This window comes from Suricata suricatta, chromosome 3 (genome assembly GCF_006229205.1).
Source record: "Suricata suricatta isolate VVHF042 chromosome 3, meerkat_22Aug2017_6uvM2_HiC, whole genome shotgun sequence".
NCBI classification, from domain to species: domain Eukaryota; kingdom Metazoa; phylum Chordata; class Mammalia; order Carnivora; family Herpestidae; genus Suricata; species Suricata suricatta.
Window position 1 is genome coordinate 64,343,938 of NC_043702.1, and position 21,503 is coordinate 64,365,440.

General features: G+C 34.1%; 1 protein-coding gene and 2 non-coding genes across 14 annotated transcripts in view; 2 read left to right on the top strand and 1 right to left on the bottom strand.

The window, feature by feature from the left end:
* The window catches only part of SCN3A (sodium voltage-gated channel alpha subunit 3), an 84,437-nt gene that overhangs the window by 26,187 nt on the left and 36,747 nt on the right, over window positions 1–21,503 (top strand). For 4 of the 12 annotated variants that reach the window (XM_029934467.1, XM_029934474.1, XM_029934478.1 and 1 more), the window contains exons 10-13: window positions 4,935–5,225; window positions 11,351–11,698; window positions 12,711–12,843; window positions 14,374–14,612. In XM_029934467.1, coding sequence (XP_029790327.1) covers window positions 4,935–5,225; window positions 11,351–11,698; window positions 12,711–12,843; window positions 14,374–14,612 — 1,011 coding nt within the window. Of the gene's footprint in view, window positions 1–3,867; window positions 3,874–4,934; window positions 5,226–11,350; window positions 11,729–12,707; window positions 12,844–14,373; window positions 14,613–21,503 lie in introns of all 12 variants that reach the window. The other 8 variants (XM_029934466.1, XM_029934471.1, XM_029934470.1 and 5 more) reach the window with 7 other exon arrangements.
* LOC115288849 lies at window positions 13,902–14,027 on the top strand. Its single transcript, XR_003907236.1, has one exon.
* On the bottom strand, window positions 14,929–15,035 carry LOC115288743. Its single transcript, XR_003907149.1, has one exon. It is a non-coding gene; the product is annotated as a U6 spliceosomal RNA (small nuclear RNA).

Here is a 21,503-nt window from a genome sequence, read left to right on the forward strand (position 1 = left end):
CCTGTGCAATGCTTTTTTCAACTCAGTTTATGTTGTTTTCATCTTTAAAACCATAATCTGCATCTCTTATATACTTCCCATGTCATTAACATTTTTAACATACACAATATAGTTATAATGACTATTTAGAGTCCTTGTCTGCTAATTCTAACATTTGTGTCAGCTCTTGGTTGGTTTTAATTAATTTTTTTCTTCATTACTGTTCATATACTCCTGATTTTTTTTTTTTGCATTCCTAACAATTTTCAATTTAATTCCAGACACTTTTAACTTTACCTATTTTGGATGCTGGATATTTTTGTATTCCTAAAAATTTTTTTGATCCTTATTTGGGGACATTAGTTACATTACCTATAAACAGTTTGATTTTTTTTCATCTTGAAACTTTTGAAAAGTTCTTAGGTAGAACTGGTGGAGCATCTAGTGTAAGGCGAACTATTTCCTACCACTGAGTGATGATCCTTTTAAACACTACCCAATGCCCCATTAATGCAATCTCTTCAAAATCACTCTTACATGTATTTTGTCTGTTTTAGTAGGTGTTTCTGGAGGGAGAAAAAAAAATCCCTGTTACTATATCTTAGCCAGAAGCAGAAGTCCAAATAACTTTGGTACATAGTGACTTTTTGATATATAGTGATTTTTTTTCCAGATGGATGGTTCTAGGTATTTAAAGCATTATTTAAATGACAGTATGTCTCTGAATTTGTAGATTCAAAATTTAAGTTCTTAATAATTCTGAGTTACTTTAAAGATGGACAACATATAGCACTAAAGTCTTTTTTTTTTTTTGAGGCTTTTTTTGTGTGTGTGGGACAAAGATTTGACAATGGATGATTTAGCAGTTAATTACCCAGATCATCCATTTTCTTAGCATTTGTCAAACACACTGGCTTTACTATTTTCATCTTACCATTTGGTACAGAGTAGTATCATCATTATATTTTAATGATTTTATAAGAAAAGCTATAAACAAGTTTGGTGATCCTTGAAAATCTTATAAAATATACCTCATGGTTGGCAGAAAGTTCTACTGCATTTCAAGTACTTAGGAGTTTATTTCAGATCACTATAAATAAAACCCATTTGTAAGATAATAAAATTCATTAGCTACTTACAGGGAAATTATTTATCTCAAGGTTAAAATAAATATTATAAGAAGTAATACTTGTAGGTTGTATATAAATGCACTTTAAAGAATTGGATTATTCTAGTATCATTTATAAAAATAGACAAAGCAATGTGCTTGAAAATACAACAGATACATAGTATAGGATTAAGAATGCATTCTGAAATTCTACCACTTTAATGTAACATGGCATCAATTAAAAGAGTATACTCTTTTAAAGTTAGAAGTGAAAGTGCATAATGTCTATTAGAAGTTTAAAGAATCTAATTACCTACATCCTAATTAGGTCAACTAAAAATGTCCATTCTTTTCATTTAAGTGTCAGTTATTGGATTCCAGTGAAAAAATGGTGATTTGATAGCTTCATACCTATAAAAATTTAAACTGATTCTAGAGTAACTAATCCCAGTATTTTAATAAAGATTAGGATGGCACTGTACCAATCCAATTTTACCTCCTTATTGAGAGTAGAGGTAACAATGCCCAGATAATAGCCAATGTTGAAACAGAGGAAGGGGTTGGAGGCAGACAGAGAGGAGACAGTCTACCCATGAGATCATTAGTGCTTCAGTGTAACTTGAATCTTGCTAACCACCTGTGACTCTTCAAATTTGCCATTTGGTCAATGACTTTGTGAAGTCATCACTTCCGTTTTCATTTAATATCTGTTGAAGGACCTCCTAAGGCTAGTCATTGTTTAGATTGAAAAAGTAATGTAGTAAGTTCAGTAAACTCACAAATCAAGTGTAACTGTAAAGGTTGATGAAAGACAAAACCCAACAACAACAAAAAGATTTATCCTAAATCACAATAACTGTGTTTGGCATTTAATCTGTGATCTTTAAATATCTAATGGTTCCCAATGTAACATATCCCATAACAGTGTATATTGGTCTGATAGGAAAATTTTAATACCAAGCTTTGGGGCAAAATAAGAAATAGTGGTATTTAAGAGATCCAATATAATTAGAGATAAAATTGAAACAGGTATAGTTAATGTCTTGTAATTTTAATGGGTTTTTAACTGAATTTAGATTTTTAAACTTTTTAAGTTAACTTATCTATTTTGAGGAAGAGAGAAAGAAAGAGAGGCAGGGAGGGGTAGAGAGAAAATCCTAGTGCAGAGCCTGATGTGCAGCTCAAACTCATGAATAGTAATAATAGTAATACTCAGACCATGATCTGAGCTGAAATCAAGACTGAGCCACCCAGGCACCCCAAAACTGTATTTATATTTAAAGTGAAGTATAATTACAAATCGTCATGTGGCTTTATTTTTTAAGGACATAAAGATACAGTGAGTTATATATGTTCAATCACATAGAAAGGTTATAAGAACCAACTGCTTGAGTAAATACTAAGAATATATTTGTTATTTGTTACAAGAAGAATTCATCAATGCTATGCTCTTAGTCTAAGTAAGCAGGACATTGGTCTTGTCACAGAGATGGGTAGAAACAGGTACATAGACATGAGAGGTGACAGGAAACATCTGCCTTTGAGAGAATCGGCAAATCACTGGCGGTGGAACAAGGGACAGATTTGAGTTGATGAGTGACACAGAAAATGTGTTGTGTCAGGAGGTTACTGTTGTTGCCTTAGAAATGCTTTGGTTTTGAGTTATTTGAATTGTTATCCAGAATCGGTAGGGAAATCATGTCTTATGCAAAACAAATTCCGGAAGTGATTTAAATGAGCATGAGTTTCAGGATTATGGCAAAGGAATATTACCACCACTTCCTTTGTTTCTAACTGCAAACAAGTCAGTAAGTGATTAACACTGTGTGTTGCACTGTGTTACTGTGTATGCAAAGAGGAAAGGAGAATTAAAGACTTTATTTGGAAAAAAATAAATATATGTATATTCATTCATCAACAAATGCTGTACATTATGTACCTCCTATGTATCAAGCACTAAGCAACTATATTTAACTTGCTACAAAGAAGCACTTAATTTATTCACTTTATTTTATATAAATATAGATATTTACATTGAACTCATTCATATTTACAAAGAGACCTCAATATTTCTCATCTTCCATTACTAATGATATTAGAAGTGATGTGAACAATCAAGAATTCAATAAAAAACTGGCTCTCTGACACTATGTAATTTTAAAAATACACAAATTCTGAATTACTGTTCCATTTAATTGCAGACAATGACTATACTGAGTCTTAGATCTAGGTCTCCATAATGACTATAGAGTATTCAATGTAAACAAATACCTGTTTTACATTTTCATACATTTTACATTGCTTCAGCCCAACACACATATTAAATATTGAACAGTATATAAAGTACTACGATTCCTACCCCTGGGATCATGGTAATCCTAGAAAGTTTGTATCCTATCACCTTTGGTTTTAATCCCTTTTTCCTTTTTCATTGCAATAGAGATGATATTCAGAAATAGAAGCTCTTTTGGAGGGTTTGCTTCTCCTCAGGAAGGAAAAAGCAAAAAGCATGTGTTGTCAAACTCATTATAAATTGTTTTATCTTCTTTCCTAAAAAATGTTTCTGTTATACAGACCATTCTGACACATAGTCTTTTAGGAGATCTTGAGAATCCATGTGTTTTTCTTCCCCTTCCCTCACCCCAGTGTCTTAATGCCTTTTTCATCTTTACTCACCAAACATCTGCTGGACGCTTTTTCTGTCAGGTGGTGCACTAGGCAATGTGCACACACATACAACGAAATTCTTATCTAGTGTTTATCTAGTAGAAAAGATAGAGCAAAGTGTGTGGCTAAATTAGAGTTGTTTATATTTAGAAATGACGTATGTAAAGAGTTGAACCAACATTCTCATAATTTAATCATTTCCACTTCCATAATTATATTTAAAAACAGGAATATACTTAATGAGAACTCAGCTTTGATACACACTATATTGCTGTTTCATATCCTCTGTAGTCATGGCTAGATCATTTCCAGTCTTAAAATACTGTCCATCTAAATGAAATTACAACACCTTTGTCATGTCTCACCTTAGAGCTAGTTGTTTCTTTAGTATATAGAGAAATTCAAAATGACTAAGTATACTTAGTGCTGAAACATAAAAAGAAAATATTTGAAGATCTCATAATCCCTTGAATGATCATGTCAGGTACATACTGACTGCTATGTTAATCACTTGTTATTATTTATGAAAATAATAAATAATGTGTAACATTAAAAACTTTAAAACTAAAAGTGCTATGTAATAAATTAATCAGGTTAATCTCAGATTAACATGACCCCAGGGATGTAAACTATAGTACTGAATATAATTCAAATAAAGAAAGAGGTCGAACTAACCAATGTATTCTCACTACGTCTATCTGGTGGTAAAGCAGTAGGCACCTCAAATGATTTGAGTTCACCACCAAAGGAAAAGGAAAGATCTTAGTCCTAGATTTAGAAAGAAAAAATATCACTCAGTTGTTCCCAGTCACATGCGGGAAGAACAAGCCTGTGATGGAATTGGAATAGTAATAGATCAGTAACCACCACAAAGAGAACATTTGCTTTTAAAATGTAGAAGATATTTTTAAGAGAGCAATTTTCCCTTGAAATGAAGCTAATCTCAACAGTTTTTTTGAACTCTTCAAGAGATGTGCCAAACAAGACTTTTCTTGCCTTAATGCATAGGTTAGCGTATTGCTTTATAGTGTTTTAAATTGCCACTATTAAGTAAACTCTCTTGTGGTGAGACACAATGAAATGACCAGAACGTTTACATATATTTAATAGTCGTACATGGCAATGAGTGTACCACAGTTAGCTGACTTGTTTTAACAGTGCCTGACTTTGTCTCAAACAGGCAGTTGCAGCAGCATCAGCTGCTTCAAGAGATTTCAGTGGAATCGGTGGGTTAGGAGAGCTCCTGGAAAGTTCTTCAGAAGCATCAAAGTTAAGTTCCAAAAGTGCTAAGGAGTGGAGGAACCGCAGGAAGAAAAGAAGACAGAGGGAACATCATGAAGGAAACAACAAAAGAGAGGGAGACAGGTTTCCCAAATCAGAATCTGAGGACAGTGTCAAAAGAAGAAGCTTCCTTTTCTCCATGGATGGAAATCGATTGACTAGTGACAAGAAATTCTACTCCCCTCATCAGGTATGGTTTTCTACAAAGTGTTCCAGTTTGCTTTGTCATTGCTATTGACTTATATATACTGTATTTGGTTTGGGCATACTTATATAATATCTCATATAAATGAGGGGCAGGGAGCGAACATTTAATATGATTATTTAATTTGTTCCATAAATTGTCTTTAAAAGAGAGTTTTATTAAACCATTAATAACTTTTAAGGTATTTAGCTATAAACATACACTATTTTGAGACCATGTTTCTAAATCTTTTCTTTTTGGGGAGTGAGGGTGTGAAAACTACCTATCAGAGTTCTCTCTCCAGTGGGAGTTTTACAATCTCGTTTACCTTTTTCATTTTGAGACCTCAGATGAATTTACTATCTTTGCATATGGGTGTCTGCCTTTATTTTCTGAGGTTCTACTGCAACATATGTATAAATTTTGAAGAGAAATGGCTTTGGATTTTGCCTTGATCTTTTGATTTGAGAACCGTGCTATCATAAGTCTGTATTATGCTGACATGGTGTTGCTCTATGAAACATTAGAATGAAATGATGACCTAAATGCTTTTGGCAGAGACCTAAATTGAAGACAGTCTATGTTTGCTCTGATTTAATGTGAACTGCACAATCCTTCAGCATATCTTCAAGTCAATGAGGGAAAGTAGTTTTAAAGCTTTGTTAATGCATTTTATGGGTTGCATAATGTAAAGAGTAAATAATTATGAAATCTGTGATAAGTACAATTATGACTTTGAACATTATTTTGTTCCCCTAGAATTTCATGTGCTATGAATTACTGACTCTTATAATCATATTAATCAGAATTATACCCTAAAAATAATGCTTTAAGGGACACTATATAATTGAGATAAAGCAAAAAACTGTACATCAACCAAGAGATACGACATCTTTCTTATAAAGAACAAAAACTTTTCTAAAAATTGGGATGATAAAAACAAAACTCAGTATAGTGTTTAGTTACTGCTGAGAGGAAAGGGCATGGGCAAGTTATCAATGCGTGTTTGTTTTGTAATTTATATTGAATATGAAAATAAAATTTAAAAAATCTGTAACAAACTCCATATTAATAACTTGAATTCCCTTAGAACAAAATAGATGTGCACACACAAAAAATTAAAAGATAAAAATCATTTCCCTTCAGGGGCATCTGGATGGCTCAGTCGGTTAAACCTCTGACTTCGGCTCACGTCATTTCTCACATTCGTGGGTCTGAGCCGTGAGTTGGCCTCTGTGCTGACAGCTCAGAGCCTGAATCCTCCTTCAGATTCTGTGTCTCCCTGTCTCTTTGCCCCTCCCCCTCTTGTGCTCTCTCTCTCTCTCTCTCTCTCTCTCTTTCTCAAAAATAAATAAAACATTAAAAAAATTAAAAAATAATTTCCCTTCAGATAATGCCAGTACCAAGAGATCCAATTATTATCTTGCATAATACAAATATAAAGTATGGTTTTATATCAGCAAACACATTGGGGATTAACAGGAAGCTCTATCTGGCAAGTTAATTTCTCCGACCAGGTTTTTTTTGGCTTAAACTGTCAGCCTTGATATTTTAGCAATATTAAGACTATTAAGAGTCATTAGGATTGGGATTATTTGGCAGTATAACATAATGATTGACATCACAGAAGCTTCTGTTCATCTCTCAACTCCAAGTGAGTCCTGTGACCTTTCAAGTCATTTGTACTGTGTTCAAGTTCTATAAAAGGGAGTAATGATTCCTCCTTTTGTTGTGTGAGATTAAGCAACATATAGAAACCTTATGTGACAAATAGTAAAGCTCTTATTAAGTTGGTGAATTACTCCAAATGAGGGAAACTAAAAGCTTTTGAGTAGTTTCAATAATCACAAATGTATATGCATAGTAGCAATATTTATGTGAGCACATTTACATGTTTTTGAAAACAGTATTATTTCCATCATTGTTTCATCACTGTGCTCATAGAGAAACAGTGGACACAATTCACTGACCTCATGGAAATTTATATTAAAGAAGAAGACAGACAATATATGAGATCAACAAGTTATAGATTAGGTTAGGAAGTGATAAGTGGTATGGGGGGAAAAGTAAATCACAAAGAGGGGATCAGGGGCACTAACTGGATGTAAAAATTTCTAATTGGGTGGTTTGGGAAGCCCTCACTGTAAAGGAGAGATTTCAGCAACAATTTTAAGGAGGCAAGGAAAGGGACTATCTCATGAAGACCATCCCAGACTCGTGGAAGAGCCAAGTGTAAGGCTCTGGTGCAGCGGGATGCCTGGAATGCTCAAGGAGCATCTGTGAGGCCTGTGTTGAGTGAACCCTGGAGGGGCAAGAGCAGAGGGAAGCTGCGGGGCAGCCAGAGTTACTACTCAAACAATATTATATATACATATGTTATATATAGTTCACCTTCCAGTATTTATAGATAGAAAGATAGTATGTAGGTAGGTAAGTATGTAGGTAGATAAATAAATGGATAGACAGACAGATGGGAGAGATTTCAAAAATAAAAGGAAGATCCTATTAACATTGATAATTTACATATCCCAGTAAAGACAGACAAGGAGCATTAACAAAACTCACAAGCAAAAATATACCAGAAGCAGTTTACAATTTCTGGTTGTATAAACAAAAAGGGATTCTCTTATAGTAAAGAGAATCAGTAAAGATAGTGGGTATAATAGGAAGCAAAAGATGAACATGGCATAGTGTTCAAAACAAATTTATCTTCTGAAAATGTCAAGGCAGAGAAGCCATACATGATGGATATTCTGCCCTCTACTAACATAAATTTTAAGTGTTATTTTATGTTTAGTCATTATTTTATTTTCAAATAAATAAATCATGTTTGAGTATAACATGAAAAGGTACTTAAGGATGTACAATGGAAAGTAAATCCCCTCCAAAGACTTTAGCTATGCCATTTGGACACATAGACAATTTATTTTAAACCAGGTTTGTAGTTATAACCAAGTATAGTGGTTGATTTATTGAAAACGTTGACAGGTACGTATACTGAATTTGAAATGCTATTAAGTGAGTATTGCCAACATTCACTTTATGTGTTTCCACTAGAACATCTTTAAATTCTCTGCATCATGTTCCATCTTGACTTTTCCCAATTGACTTCAAGTTCAATCCCTACACGGAGGACTGTCTTTTACACACCTAATGTCTTCTGTTTTTCCTTTTGTTATTGAATATCATAAGAGGAAAAGTTCATATTTACTTTCTTGGAACAATGAAAAAAAATAATGAAGATACCTAGGACTCACGTTGTGCTGTGTCTGTGGCAAAGAAAAATGGCCTTCTGGTCCTTGAAGCACAAAAGCTTGTTTTCCTTAGAGAAGGGCTGCCACAGCTGTGGGTATTCCCTCTCTTTGCTGCATCTTCTCGTGTGTTATTTTTGGTTTATTTTCTCTGAATACTGTTTTTGTTATCCTCTTTTTCAGTCTCTGTTGCCTTGAAAGCTCTGCTCACACCCATTATTATACTTTCCAAAGAGTGAATGCAAATTTCAAATAAACTCCAAATTCTGGAAAGCCTTTGAAAACACCCCAACATAAAAACATGCAAATTGAAGGAATGTGCCAGATACATTACAAACGTACACACATACCACATACTCCCAACCATTATCCTGTAGACTGATTTTCAGTTCCCAAAGACAGTTGTGGAACATAGGTATATTAAGATGATCATACTGAGCCTTCCGAGGGATTAATGAAAGAAAAAGTTAGCATTCTTCTAATACTTGCATTAGAATCACCTGGAATATGTATTGGATATTCATATCCAGAGTCCTATCCCCTACTTACTGAATCCCAAGTCAAAAAAAAAAAAAAAAAAACCAAAAAAAAAAAAAAACCAGGACCTAAAAGTACACACCAAAGTTTCAAAACACATGTCTGATAAAAACCACTATTTTATTGCTAATTAAAATTGAGTCTAAGTAGATTAAAACATTAACATTCTTTATTACTGAGGGCTGAGTTTATGCCCTCACGGTATCTGATTTCTTGATCACATTGATTGATTAGAAAATCAGTATAACTACTGTCTGGCACTGGGTAGTCAACTGTGTGTGAACTGAGTGTCACAAAGGCACAGTCTCAAGTTGGACAAGCTGGATAATCAATAGTTCCTGCACATATTCTAAGTAAGTCCAAAGCAAGAGCACATTTCTTAATGAAAAATATCTTTCCAGAACATCACTATGACAGAGGGCAACAACGATTATTCTGGTGCTTTTCAGTCTGGGAAAAGCCATAAAAAGAAAGCTAAAAACGGGGCCTAAGAAAATCAGCATGACCTAATTAGGCAGAGGAACCAAAAATAAAGTTGATGGAGTCTGCCTTTCCTATGTTTTTTTCCCTACTAAAATTATCTTATTTGGCTTTACACTGAAGTTTGGAGGAAGAATGGGAAGGTCCAAGCATGTCTGCTGCAGGCATATGGATATATATGCATATGTGTGTGAGTGTGTATACATATATGTATATACACACATATACATACATTTAAAACCCTGGCTATGAAGACAGGTAGGAGGGATTTTGAGAGTCGAAGCAGGGAAGCAATGAGGAATGCCATTTTTTAAAGTTTATTTATTTATTTTGAGAGAAAGAGCACGACCGAGGGAAGGGCAGAAAGAGAGGGAGAGAGAGAATCCCAAGCTGGCTTCGCACTGTCAGCACAGAGCCAAACACAAGGCTTGATCATGAGATCATGACCTGAGCCGAGATGAAGAGTCCGCCATTTAATGGACTGAGCCACCCAGGCACCCCTGGGAATTTCATTGTTAATGAACAATTTCATTGTTAATGATGAGGAAAATAAACAAAGATTCTACAGACTGAATAGAGATTTTTTGAAAACTATCGCCAAGGCTAGAATAGATATTTTTGGTGCTGCTAGTTTAAAATTCATTCAAAAGAGTGAAAGAAGGGATAAGGGATTTCATGTTAAATCTTCATTTTCCAGTACCATTTACCCAATTTATTTGAGAACATATGTAATAAAAAAGTTCTGAATCATCCAGTTCCTTTTGATAAAATTGAAGTGATATCAGAAGGATAAGCTATCTTTTACATCAACCTCCTTGGTAAAGTCATATACATATGTCTTGCCTTTTTAAGCTAGTGTTGAATTTTAAGTATTAATAGAATTTATATGGCAGTTTAGCAAGTCTCTCTGTTGTGTTTGCTATGACATATATTCTCTCAAGGTCAATCACTAGTAGCTATATTTGGGAAACTATTAGCAAATTTGGAAGACAGCATCATAGGTAAATTTCATGACTTTTATTCCCACATGGATAGAGAGAAACAGATGCAGGAAGAAAGTAAACTAATTTCCTTTTAGAATCTCAAAAAAAGAGAACAGAGAGATAATAGTTCTGTTTTTAAATCATTATCTAGAAGTAACACATTTGGCTCATGTATTTTAAATTTGAGCCAACAATCTCTCTTGAGCCATAACTTATTTTCCAAGTTGCATGCCTTTTAGATCATAGTATTTTGAAGTGAAAACCAGCTATCTGTTTGACCACCACTTCCTCCAAAAAGAATTATTTGTCCTTTCTAGCATCATCTACACACCTATAACATTATGATAACAAAATCTACCGCATAGTGTTAGAGTTCATATCAAATGAAGTGGTCATGCACTTAGTAAGTTACAAATCATAATTCTTTTTTTTTTAATTTTTTAATGTTTTTTTAAATTTATTTTTGAGAGAGAGAGAGAGAGATAGCTTGAGCAGGGGAGGGTTAGAGGGAGGGGAAGACACAGAATCTGAAGACATCTCCAGGCTTTGAGCTATCTGTCAGCACAGAGCCCGATGCGGGGCTTGAACCCACAAACTGCGAGATCATGCCCTGAGCCCAAGTCGGGTGCTCAACCAACTGAGCCACCCAGGTGCCCCACAAATCACAATTCTTAATCAGAAAATCATGTGTTATGCCCAAATTTGCATTGTGGTCTTTAATAAAAATATCAAAACATATGTATTCTCTATAAGCTTGATTACCTGTGTTTAAGAGCACGACTATTCCAATCCAAATGCAAATAGACTGTAATATTAAGACTATTATTAAGTAACTGTTCCCCCCCACTCCCAATTCCTTTCTCTCCTGCTCTTTTCTCAGTCTCTGTTAAGCATCCGTGGCTCCCTGTTTTCCCCACGACGCAATAGCAAAACAAGCATTTTCAGCTTCAGAGGTCGGGCAAAGGATGTCGGTTCTGAAAATGACTTTGCTGATGATGAGCACAGTACATTTGAAGACAGCGAGAGCAGGAGAGATTCACTGTTTGTGCCACACAGACATGGAGAGCGACGCAACAGTAACGTTAGTCAGGCCAGTATGTCATCCAGGATGGTGCAAGGGCTTCCAGCAAATGGGAAGATGCACAGCACTGTGGATTGCAATGGTGTGGTTTCCTTGGTGGGTGGACCGTCAGCTCTAACCTCACCTACTGGACAACTTCTGCCAGAGGTGATAATAGATAAGTTAGCTACTCCTGACATTATACATCAATTTGAAATTATCAAAGCCTGGGCAGTTTAGCCTGTTATACCATCCTGCTTCCCCAAAATGAAATGCCTCAAAAATAATACATGATTTACTGAATGAAAAACAAGAATCTTTAGAACCAACCTAATTGTATAAGACCATTTGCTTTCAAATGCTTTAGAGTTTTTAGAATCTGAGAAGAAACATCTGCAAATTCAGTAGACATACTAACACAAAATAATGGGCACCATGACAACCAAATTGTTATTATAAATATATGTTCACACAGAATTATATAACTATATATTCATATTCTGGAAATTTCATATATTTAAAATTAAATATAATGACCAATATATTGGTAATAGGTGGTTTCCACACAAATATGAATATTACAGGGATGCTAAAATGTTTTGATGTCTATTAAAATGACTCTAACATGTTTTCGATTTCTTATAGAATGGCATATAGAAATAATCAAAGAAATCTCAGGAAAGCACACACATTTCATTGTACATCTGTGTTTGTGCATGGAAAAAAATTGGCCAATATATGTCAATATTGTCAATATAGCTTCAAAGAAAATAATTCTGCCTTGCAACATTATAATCCTACCATTTTGGGGGGAGAAGATTAATCTGATTATTTATCATTGAGATAAGCTGAAAATAATATGCATTTGAATGAAATGAAACAATGTGCTACAGTAATGCTTATGAAATTTCTCTGAAAATTCCAACAGGTTAATTAAAATATTCCTGCTACAAAATTGCCCTATACAATTGCATCCAACTGGTGAAATCTGGTCAAATGCTATTGCTTGTGATAATTTTTAAAAAGTGTTTTTAACTTAATAATACATTTAATATTTTATTATTACTTGATAACTATTACCTGGAAAAATTGCATGTAGCATGATTTTCCAAAGAAATGCTCTGTGGTATTGTATTATTCACTGAAAGGGTGGTTTGAACCATCAGTATTTGGTTTGCAGGGCACCACCACTGAAACAGAAGTCAGAAAAAGAAGGCTAAGTTCTTACCAGATTTCAATGGAGATGCTAGAGGATTCTTCTGGAAGGCAAAGAGCCATGAGCATAGCTAGCATCCTGACCAATACAATGGAGGGTAAGAAGCAAGCCATGAGATAGTCAGCTTTACATAATTATATGCTTTGTGGAACTATTTCTTCCTCCTACAGAATTAACAAAGTCAATTACCCAAGATCAGGACTGTGTAACAAATCCAAGTAGATGCTATGTAAGATACAGTATGATCACACTGGTTACAAAAACTAATATGGTCCCTTTTTCTTTTTAACATGTTATCTTGTCTGCAGAGTGCTTATTTCTCCACTCCATATTATGTCAGTGAGGATTTATCTTTACGTAACAATCTCCTTAAACAATTAAAATAAACACTTCTCTTCTTAAGTCTTGGTATGTAAAAGGACAAGGAAATACCTCTTTCAAGCTTTAGTCTGTTCTCTGGGCAGGGAGGTGGTGATGTGGTTGGAGGAGGCATATGAATGTATTGGGTAAATGAAAACCTGTGGTCAACATTGACCCTAAAAGAAGATCCCTCCTCCATCTTCCACATATACAGAAACCATTACAATCTTTGAAAGGAGAGCTCACACAAATCCTTGTTAATTTGACACATGGGAGTGGGCAGCAACTATTACTCTTCTGCTTATTCATTAAATAAGTGTCCAGTTCATGAAGTCTGGAAGTATATTACAATAGTTTTGCAATTTTGTAAGTCTTCTATATACCTAAATAAAGTATATAGTATTTAACATATACATGTGTTTAGAAAATATCAATTACATTTTGTATTTTGTCCTGTTGTTTTATATGATATCTAAACAGTCACATAATAATTATAGGAGGTTTCACCCATTAAAATTACTAGCAAAATTTTAACATATTTTAGGCAAAAATTCTAAAAGACATGAGTAAATATGAATAACATAAATAGATGTGGGTTTGAATTTATACTAAAAAGGGTACACTACATTCTAATTAATGCTGATGTGGAGACAATCAGAGGAGAGAAATGGTCACACACATTAACAAGACTTTTAGCTTTAGACAGTGTTCTTATAAAGGCACTTTCAAAAGAAATAATAAGTATTTGATGCACTTAATATTTCTGTAAAGATTATTTAAAAATTGTTTTGATAGTGAACATATATTTTTATTCGGCTTCTTCTTAAGGTGAAGATAACTCTTTGTAAATGTCCCAGAGAAATACCTTCTGTTCACCCTTTGCAAGTTCCTCTTGGGTGGATAATTCCACTACTGACATTTAAAAAAAATTGTTTTCATAAAAAGAATATAGCAATTTAATCAATAATTACCAAGTTGTTAGGTAATAAAGCTAGCTGATTTGAAGCAAAACATTAAGTTGAAGGTGTTTATTTTCTGTACTTAATTAAAGGAGGAAGAAAGGATGTCTATATGTTTATATGAAATTTTTAATGAACATTTTGTGAACATATTTAATGGGATTGCCTTCTCAGGTTTCTTAAGCTAAGTAATATGAATTTCCATCCCCAGGTAGAAGCACTGATTTTATCAAATAACATATAATCTATAGCAACAATAATTCATTTTTATTGTTACTTACTGCTCCTCCTTTTTACTGTTCCCCTAGAACTTGAAGAATCTAGACAGAAATGTCCTCCATGCTGGTACAGATTTGCCAATGTGTTTTTGATCTGGGACTGCTGTGATGCATGGTTAAAAGTAAAGCATCTTGTGAATTTAATTGTTATGGATCCATTTGTTGATCTGGCCATCACTATTTGCATTGTCTTAAATACCCTCTTCATGGCTATGGAGCACTACCCAATGACCGGTCAATTCAGTAGCGTATTAACGGTAGGAAACTTGGTAAGTTCATTTGAAGCTTATTTGTTTCCTTTGGCAAGGATGGGAGATATATACCGAAGAAAAAACTCTGTGCTGTGTAGGGAATCTCAGTGATAAAATCTAAAATTCAACTGTTCTGGATGCTGATTGGTCAGACCAATGTCCATGCTGATGAACCATGGTGTCTTACCAGTTGTAAACGTGTTAAATCTTTTTTTTTTAATATAACACAATTTATTTTTTTAACATATGCAATTATTTTCCATCATTTACAATGCAGTAGTTACAGTGACACTCCAAACAAAAGCAAAGTAAAAAATCAAAACCCCAACTTCTAAAAAATATGGAACGCTTCACGAATTTGCGTGTCATCCTTGCGCAGGGGCCATGCTAATCTTCTCTGTATTGTTCCAATTTTAGTATATGTGCTGCCGAAGCGAGCACAACTTGTTAAATCTTTACTGTCATTCTTGCTAAAGAATAGGTCTAGAAAAACCATGATAATTAATTCCAACTCCACAAAAATGCTGTTTTAATATACATAAACTCTGAAGAAACCATCTCCATTGAAGGGAATATATAAAGACTGATTTCTGTATGAAAAAGGACATATTTTAATTACCTAATAAAATGCTTTAGTAGTAGTCACATAAATGAAGAAATAGTAAAACCGCATTTGTAATTTAGCCATACTTTTGGTTCAAAATACTTGAGCAGGCATCTGTGTATGTATGTATGTGCTGACATGTACATTTCCTCCTTAATCTATATGAGAAACTTGAAATGGATAAACAAGTAAGGAAAGGATTAATCAAGAGCTTCTTTTTGGGCACGACAGAAACAAACTCAAACTACAAAATAAAGAGAGTGGTCCTTAAAATGGAAAGAAAAAGATGACCTACCAAACCATAAAAAGGGTAGTTTTGCCGTTGGGCTTCAGGAAATGCTTTAACCAAAAGCTTGAATGTAGCCCAAGTGTTCACTTTATCTTTTGTCTCTGGGTCAGGGAACATGTTTAGCCATACCTCACCGGTTTTACATCTTGTAATCTCTGCACTAGAAAAAGACTGGATCTCTTTTTCGGTTCTACTTCAAAGACTCTCATGATAGGACTCTTGTTTGGTACAGCTTGAGTCAGATGCTCACCTCTGGCTTAATCAGAGGCACAGGGTGGAGCCATGTGAAAACATGACAGACCTGAAGAATCATACAGGTGGAGGAGCAATTCCCAACAGAAGTTGAAAAGGGAATACTGGGCAGACGATGCCATAAAAGTCTACCTAGTAAGTGGCCTCGACTCAACTGCATTATTTGACTTAGTAAAACACCCATCTAATTCTTGAGATTTTCTTCATCCTTGACATCTGTGATATTGATTTTTTAAAATGATTGTTCCTTGATCTTTCCAATCATTCTATCTCTGCCTTCTTTTCTGAACTTCTTATGTCTACTAAAGCTATGTTTTCCACTTAATGTTCTTATGTACTCAACAACTATAGAAATTACCCACTCTTGTGGTATAAGCTGTGTCCAGGTCCTATATTTCCAACTGTTACAGCTTTGTTATAGCTTTAAACACAGTATGTGACAGCTGAAAGATCATCTTTCTCACAGCTTATTGAAAGTCCTAATAATCTCAGTTTAGTCTTGTGTTAACTCTAGTGTAGCCTCCCAGCTCCAAAGAGCCTTCCAACTTCAAAGATAAAAATCTGATAGCCATTTTAACTTACTTTTTCTTTATTTCTTATATACAAGTTGACATGAAGACATTATTTCTTCTTTCAAGGTACCATTTTTTAAATCCTATAACTACTATTAAAATAACACTAACATGCTACACTCAAAATGCTTATACTTTGCTAAAGTATTATTTGTTGTTGTGGTTCAACAGTCCTGTTTGCTTTTCAAGACTCCCCATCTTATTCCATCCTTTCGATACCATATTATTGTCCACTGTTTGCTAAGTCAGCCACTGTTGCGCCATCAGAACAGTTATGTCACTATACTACACAAACATCACATCTTTATACGCTTACATATGGGAAAATATTTCACTGTTCTCTACATTCACATCTAGAGTGTTCTGACTCAAATTACCTCATCTCAATTCTTCATATTCTTTAAGGTTATGTCCTATTTTTCTTTTTATCTCCTACAATGTTTACATGGTTGCAGCTAAATAAATAACCAACTGGTTGTTTTCCTATCCAAATGGGCTGCTTCAATTAGGTAGCATGTTTTCATGAAAGAAAGTGGAGTTGGGTGGAGGGGGTTTGACCTCATTGCCAATGCTTAATAATAGTGTAGCATCTGGACAAGTCTGATAAAAAATCTGAATCTTTGTTTTCTATTTTGAAACGGATATACTAATACCCATCTCCTGGAGTTGTTGTGAAGGCCGAATGAGGTAATGTGAAAACAATACTATGCCTGGCATCTAGCATGTGCTCAATAAACAATTTCCTTCCTCTAATACATGCTATTAACCTTTCTCTGAAATACTGATGGAAAACAGTTCTGCTCTAGCTCCTGTATTTTTCCTAAGATACTGGACAGTTAAGGAAGTTGAACATTTAGGAAGAAATTTTGGAAATCTTCCAGACTGAAGCAGGAAATTGAGGTTTTATGGAATTCCAATGTTGAAGCACTAGTTTGGAAGCACAGGATAAAAGAGGTTGGATTATAGAATGATTGAATGGAAAAGCACTAGACTAAAGCACCAAACCTGGGTTCAAGTCTAACTGTTCATGCTAAATAATTGGGTGCTCTTGAAAAAGTCATTCAGATCTTTGGGTCTGTTTTCTAATGAGTAGAATATATTGGACTAGGTAATTTTTCATGTCCCTTCCAGTTCTAAAATTCTGTAACTTTATGAGTAGCAATGGAGATAGTGAGGTATAGAGATGGGGTAGAAGACTGATGACTGATAGATTGTGGTAGAACCACAATGAGGTTAGCTGAGGCTAACACTGGGAAAACAAGGCTCACCAAGATAGAGGGTACACATGACAGGAAACAGACCTGAGTTAACTACTTCCAATCATAAAACTAGGAGGATTTGTAAACTGACTATTTCTATTTGCTGAAAGCTCCTTGTTATCATTAATAATAATACCATATATATAAGCCATTTCATAGTTTCTCATATACCTATACCCATAACAAGCTTTAAAAGAAATACTTATATATAAAAATTATATATGTTTAATTATATGTAAAAATATGTAAAAAATCGATATAGGGAGAAAGAGAGAGAAAGAGAGGAAGGAATATATTCCTTATATCTTGGGACTTATTTATTGACTTTGGAGTATATTTTACACTATGCATAGTCACACTGCATATTTTATAGAGTTTATAGTTCACTCGTTTAAATAAATTTAGTTTCTATGGAGAGTTATTATTGTTCAAATGATTGAATAATACCTTATAAATAAGGCACCAAGGTTTTGGTTGAATTGTTAACAAAGGAATATACTATAAAAGACTTGTGGAACTTTCAGCTTTACTTAGATCATTGCACCCCATTGGATCCCGTTTCTGGAGCAAATAAAAGGTACATCATTTCTCTACTGATTGGGTTGATCAACTTGAGTATCAAGAGCCCCCAAATTTCTGCTGAGTTTCTCTAAGATATTCTATTTTATTTTTGTTTTAACCATTATAAAACCCACTTAGAGATTTTATAAGCAAAAAATCTTCCATCAATCAAAGCAGAGTAGGCAACCTCTTCATCATACAAACATTCCCAACTAAACTGTAACACTTTCTTCAAATAATACAGATAGAGGTTTGTAGCTCCTACACTGATTAGTTTTCTTACTATAACTCTCGTTGTAACCAGTGATTAAGAGTCCATGATATCCCTTTATTCTGCTGGACCCTGAAAGGAACTCGGAACATGGTACTTGTACTAAGGATCTCACAGGTTCTTTGCATATAAAAACCTAAAGAAACACAATTAGCTGAGTTATTTCAATTAAATGGTGTGGAACAGTGTATAAATTTAAATTCTCAGGAAAGGAACATGATAACTCTTTTAAGGAAAAAAAATAACTTTTGCTTATTAAAAGATAAAACACTTGGGAGCTGAATCCTAAAATTTACCTGGGAGGCATCTTGCATCAATGAAGGTGCTATCTGGTCATTTAGCTCCTTTCATGGTATAATACAAAGATATTTTGTTTCCAAACTGACAACTTACAATGAGGCCTTGTATAATAATTGCTGTCACCAATTTCTGAATAAAATTCTGTCAATGCTGACAGAAATCCAAGAATTTTAGATACGGACCTGATGAGTCATCTCAATTAATATCCTCATTTGACACATGAGGGAAAGAACACCATAAATGTTAAATGATTTCCCATAATTTTTAAGTTATATTTCAATTTCACCTCCCCCACCAATCAACAACAACAAATATTTAAAGATGTGTATCCAAAAGGCATGGGAATAATAAAACTAAAACCATTAAAATAAGAGGCTAATAATAATAGAGCAAAAGTAGGCTACAATACATCAAATTCACTACCAAAAAAATGGAACATCAGTCTGGGCAAGTAGACGTTCTGGAGAGAAAATTGATCAATATGCAAACTTCAGTCTTTAGGATAAACATTTCTCTTTTTAATGTACATCAACCTAACTTTCCTTTCTAAGTAAATACTCAATAAGGAAGCCTTCTCATCCTGAAATAAGACCTTAAACTCTAATATTTGGTCATCTTAAGTGTTGTGTCCCCCAGAACAACTCAAAATGCATCAAATTTCTTTACTCTTGGTTTAGACTCCCAGGCTGATTCTCTTCTCCATCCTTAGCACTTACACTTCTACGAGTTATCATGTGTCATCACCTACAATAGCTTAGGAACTTCTTACTGAACTTATCTCCTCATTAAGGAAGCTGGATCTGGAAGCCTATACATTCATTGTCCATAAGAAATGTATCAGCCTAGGGGCACCTGGGTGGACTAGTCAGTTGAGTGTCCAACTCTTGATTTTGGCTCAGGTTATGATCTCATGGTTCGTGAGATCAAATCCCACATCGGGCTCTGCACTGACAGTGTAGAGCCTGCTTGGGATCCTCTCTCTCTCTTTCTCTCCTTCCCCCTCTGATCCTCTCCCCTGCTCATGCTCTCTCTCTAAAAAAATAAATAAACATTAAAAACAAAAGAAATGTATCAGTCTAAATGACCTAGGTTTATGCAGCCTCAGGTTTGTATATCTTAATTTCTACTATATTTTCAAAGCCCAGGAAAATGTCTACCATTTAATAGGTGTTTAGCAATTTCTTTTTCTGAATGAATGAGTGGCTACAGATGCATATAATCTAAAATTTCAAAAGGCAAAAAGCTTCTTCAGAAAACAAGATACAATTAGACTAAGACCAAACAATAAACATTCAATATGTTTTTTATTAATTGTTTTGAGTCTTAAAAATTCTTTGTGATATAGAAAATTCAAAGGTTTATAAATATAAATGCATATTTATAAACCACACATTAGCATTGATTACAAACCATACATAAGCATTATTTACATAATCTAATACAGATTCAGAGGTTGCCAGTTCTTTTTGTTCTTATAATTTTTTGATGGGAGTTTTAAAATCATGTAAGCATAGGCATTAAATTAGTATGCTAGATTGACCTTTGTTAGAATGAGAAGGGATTTTTAAGCATTCCTAATCACTGACAATGCTAGACTAAAATGGACCAAAACACAATAAAAATGATTTTTAGGGCTTAAATTGAAAACATTTAAGGATATAAATAGATATAATTTTAAACTGAAAATTATAATAAAAATAAAAGGAGTTTCATGTTAGGGTTATATTTTAGGTGAAAGAATGTATGTTTAAGGTATAGGGATTTTTTTAAAATATTTATTTTTGTATTTTATTCTGAGAGAGAGAGAGAGAGAGAGCAAGCACAAGCGGGGGAGGGGCAGAGAGAATCCCAAGCAGGTTCCACAACGTCAGTTCAGAGTCCGACATGGGGCTTGATCTCATGAACTGTGAGATCATTACCTAAGTCCAAATCAAGAGTTGAGCACTTGGCCAACTGAGCCACCTAGGAGGCCCTAAGGTATAAGCTTTTATAATGCAGGAGATCCAGTCATTTCAGAAGATCAGAAAAGATCACCTTAATGATTTTTCTGTAGAAAGGAATATTTGTAGATGATTTACCTAAATAGTTTGCACCTCAGTTTAACGTATTTCTATAATCGGGCTGCTAATTCAAGTAGTTAGCTGCTCCTGAGACTTTGTATAAGAAATAAAATTTCTCTAAATCAAAATTTATTTTACAATTACCAGGGGAAAATATCTTATGGTGAGTGATTCTATAAAATAAAAAAGAAATAATTTTCAGTGGGCATTCCACCATATATCTGAATATTCATGCGTTAAGATTACTTGAAATACATTTTTACTTCTACTTGAGTAAATGAATGAGGAACTGAAGTTAAGCTATTTTTTTCTGGAAGGGGTGCATCCCTTAGGTCTTTCTGTGTTTAGGAAAATAATATGTTAGCTGCATTTATACATTTCTAAGAGTAGATCAATATTTCTTTTAATTAACCTGATGTTTTAGGAAACCAAATAATTTTGGATACTGTTATTTTGACAGAGTTCCTTCAAGGTAAAGGCTGATTTACCCTGTAAATGTAAGCTTGACTTTAAAGTCATAAAATGCAGCTATTACCTATATTTAATTAAGATAATTGCTTTAAAAGACTTTTTGCAAGAGTAATTTCATAACTCTTCATGCCCCTGCGTCTCTTAGATTGTGATTTTGAGTTAAAAAATTTTTTTGAGTTTGTTTCATTTTCTTTCTATTGTCAAACAGGCATTCATCCAACCACTCAAATAATTTATTAATTTAACTGTGAGTGTATGCACACTGAGAAT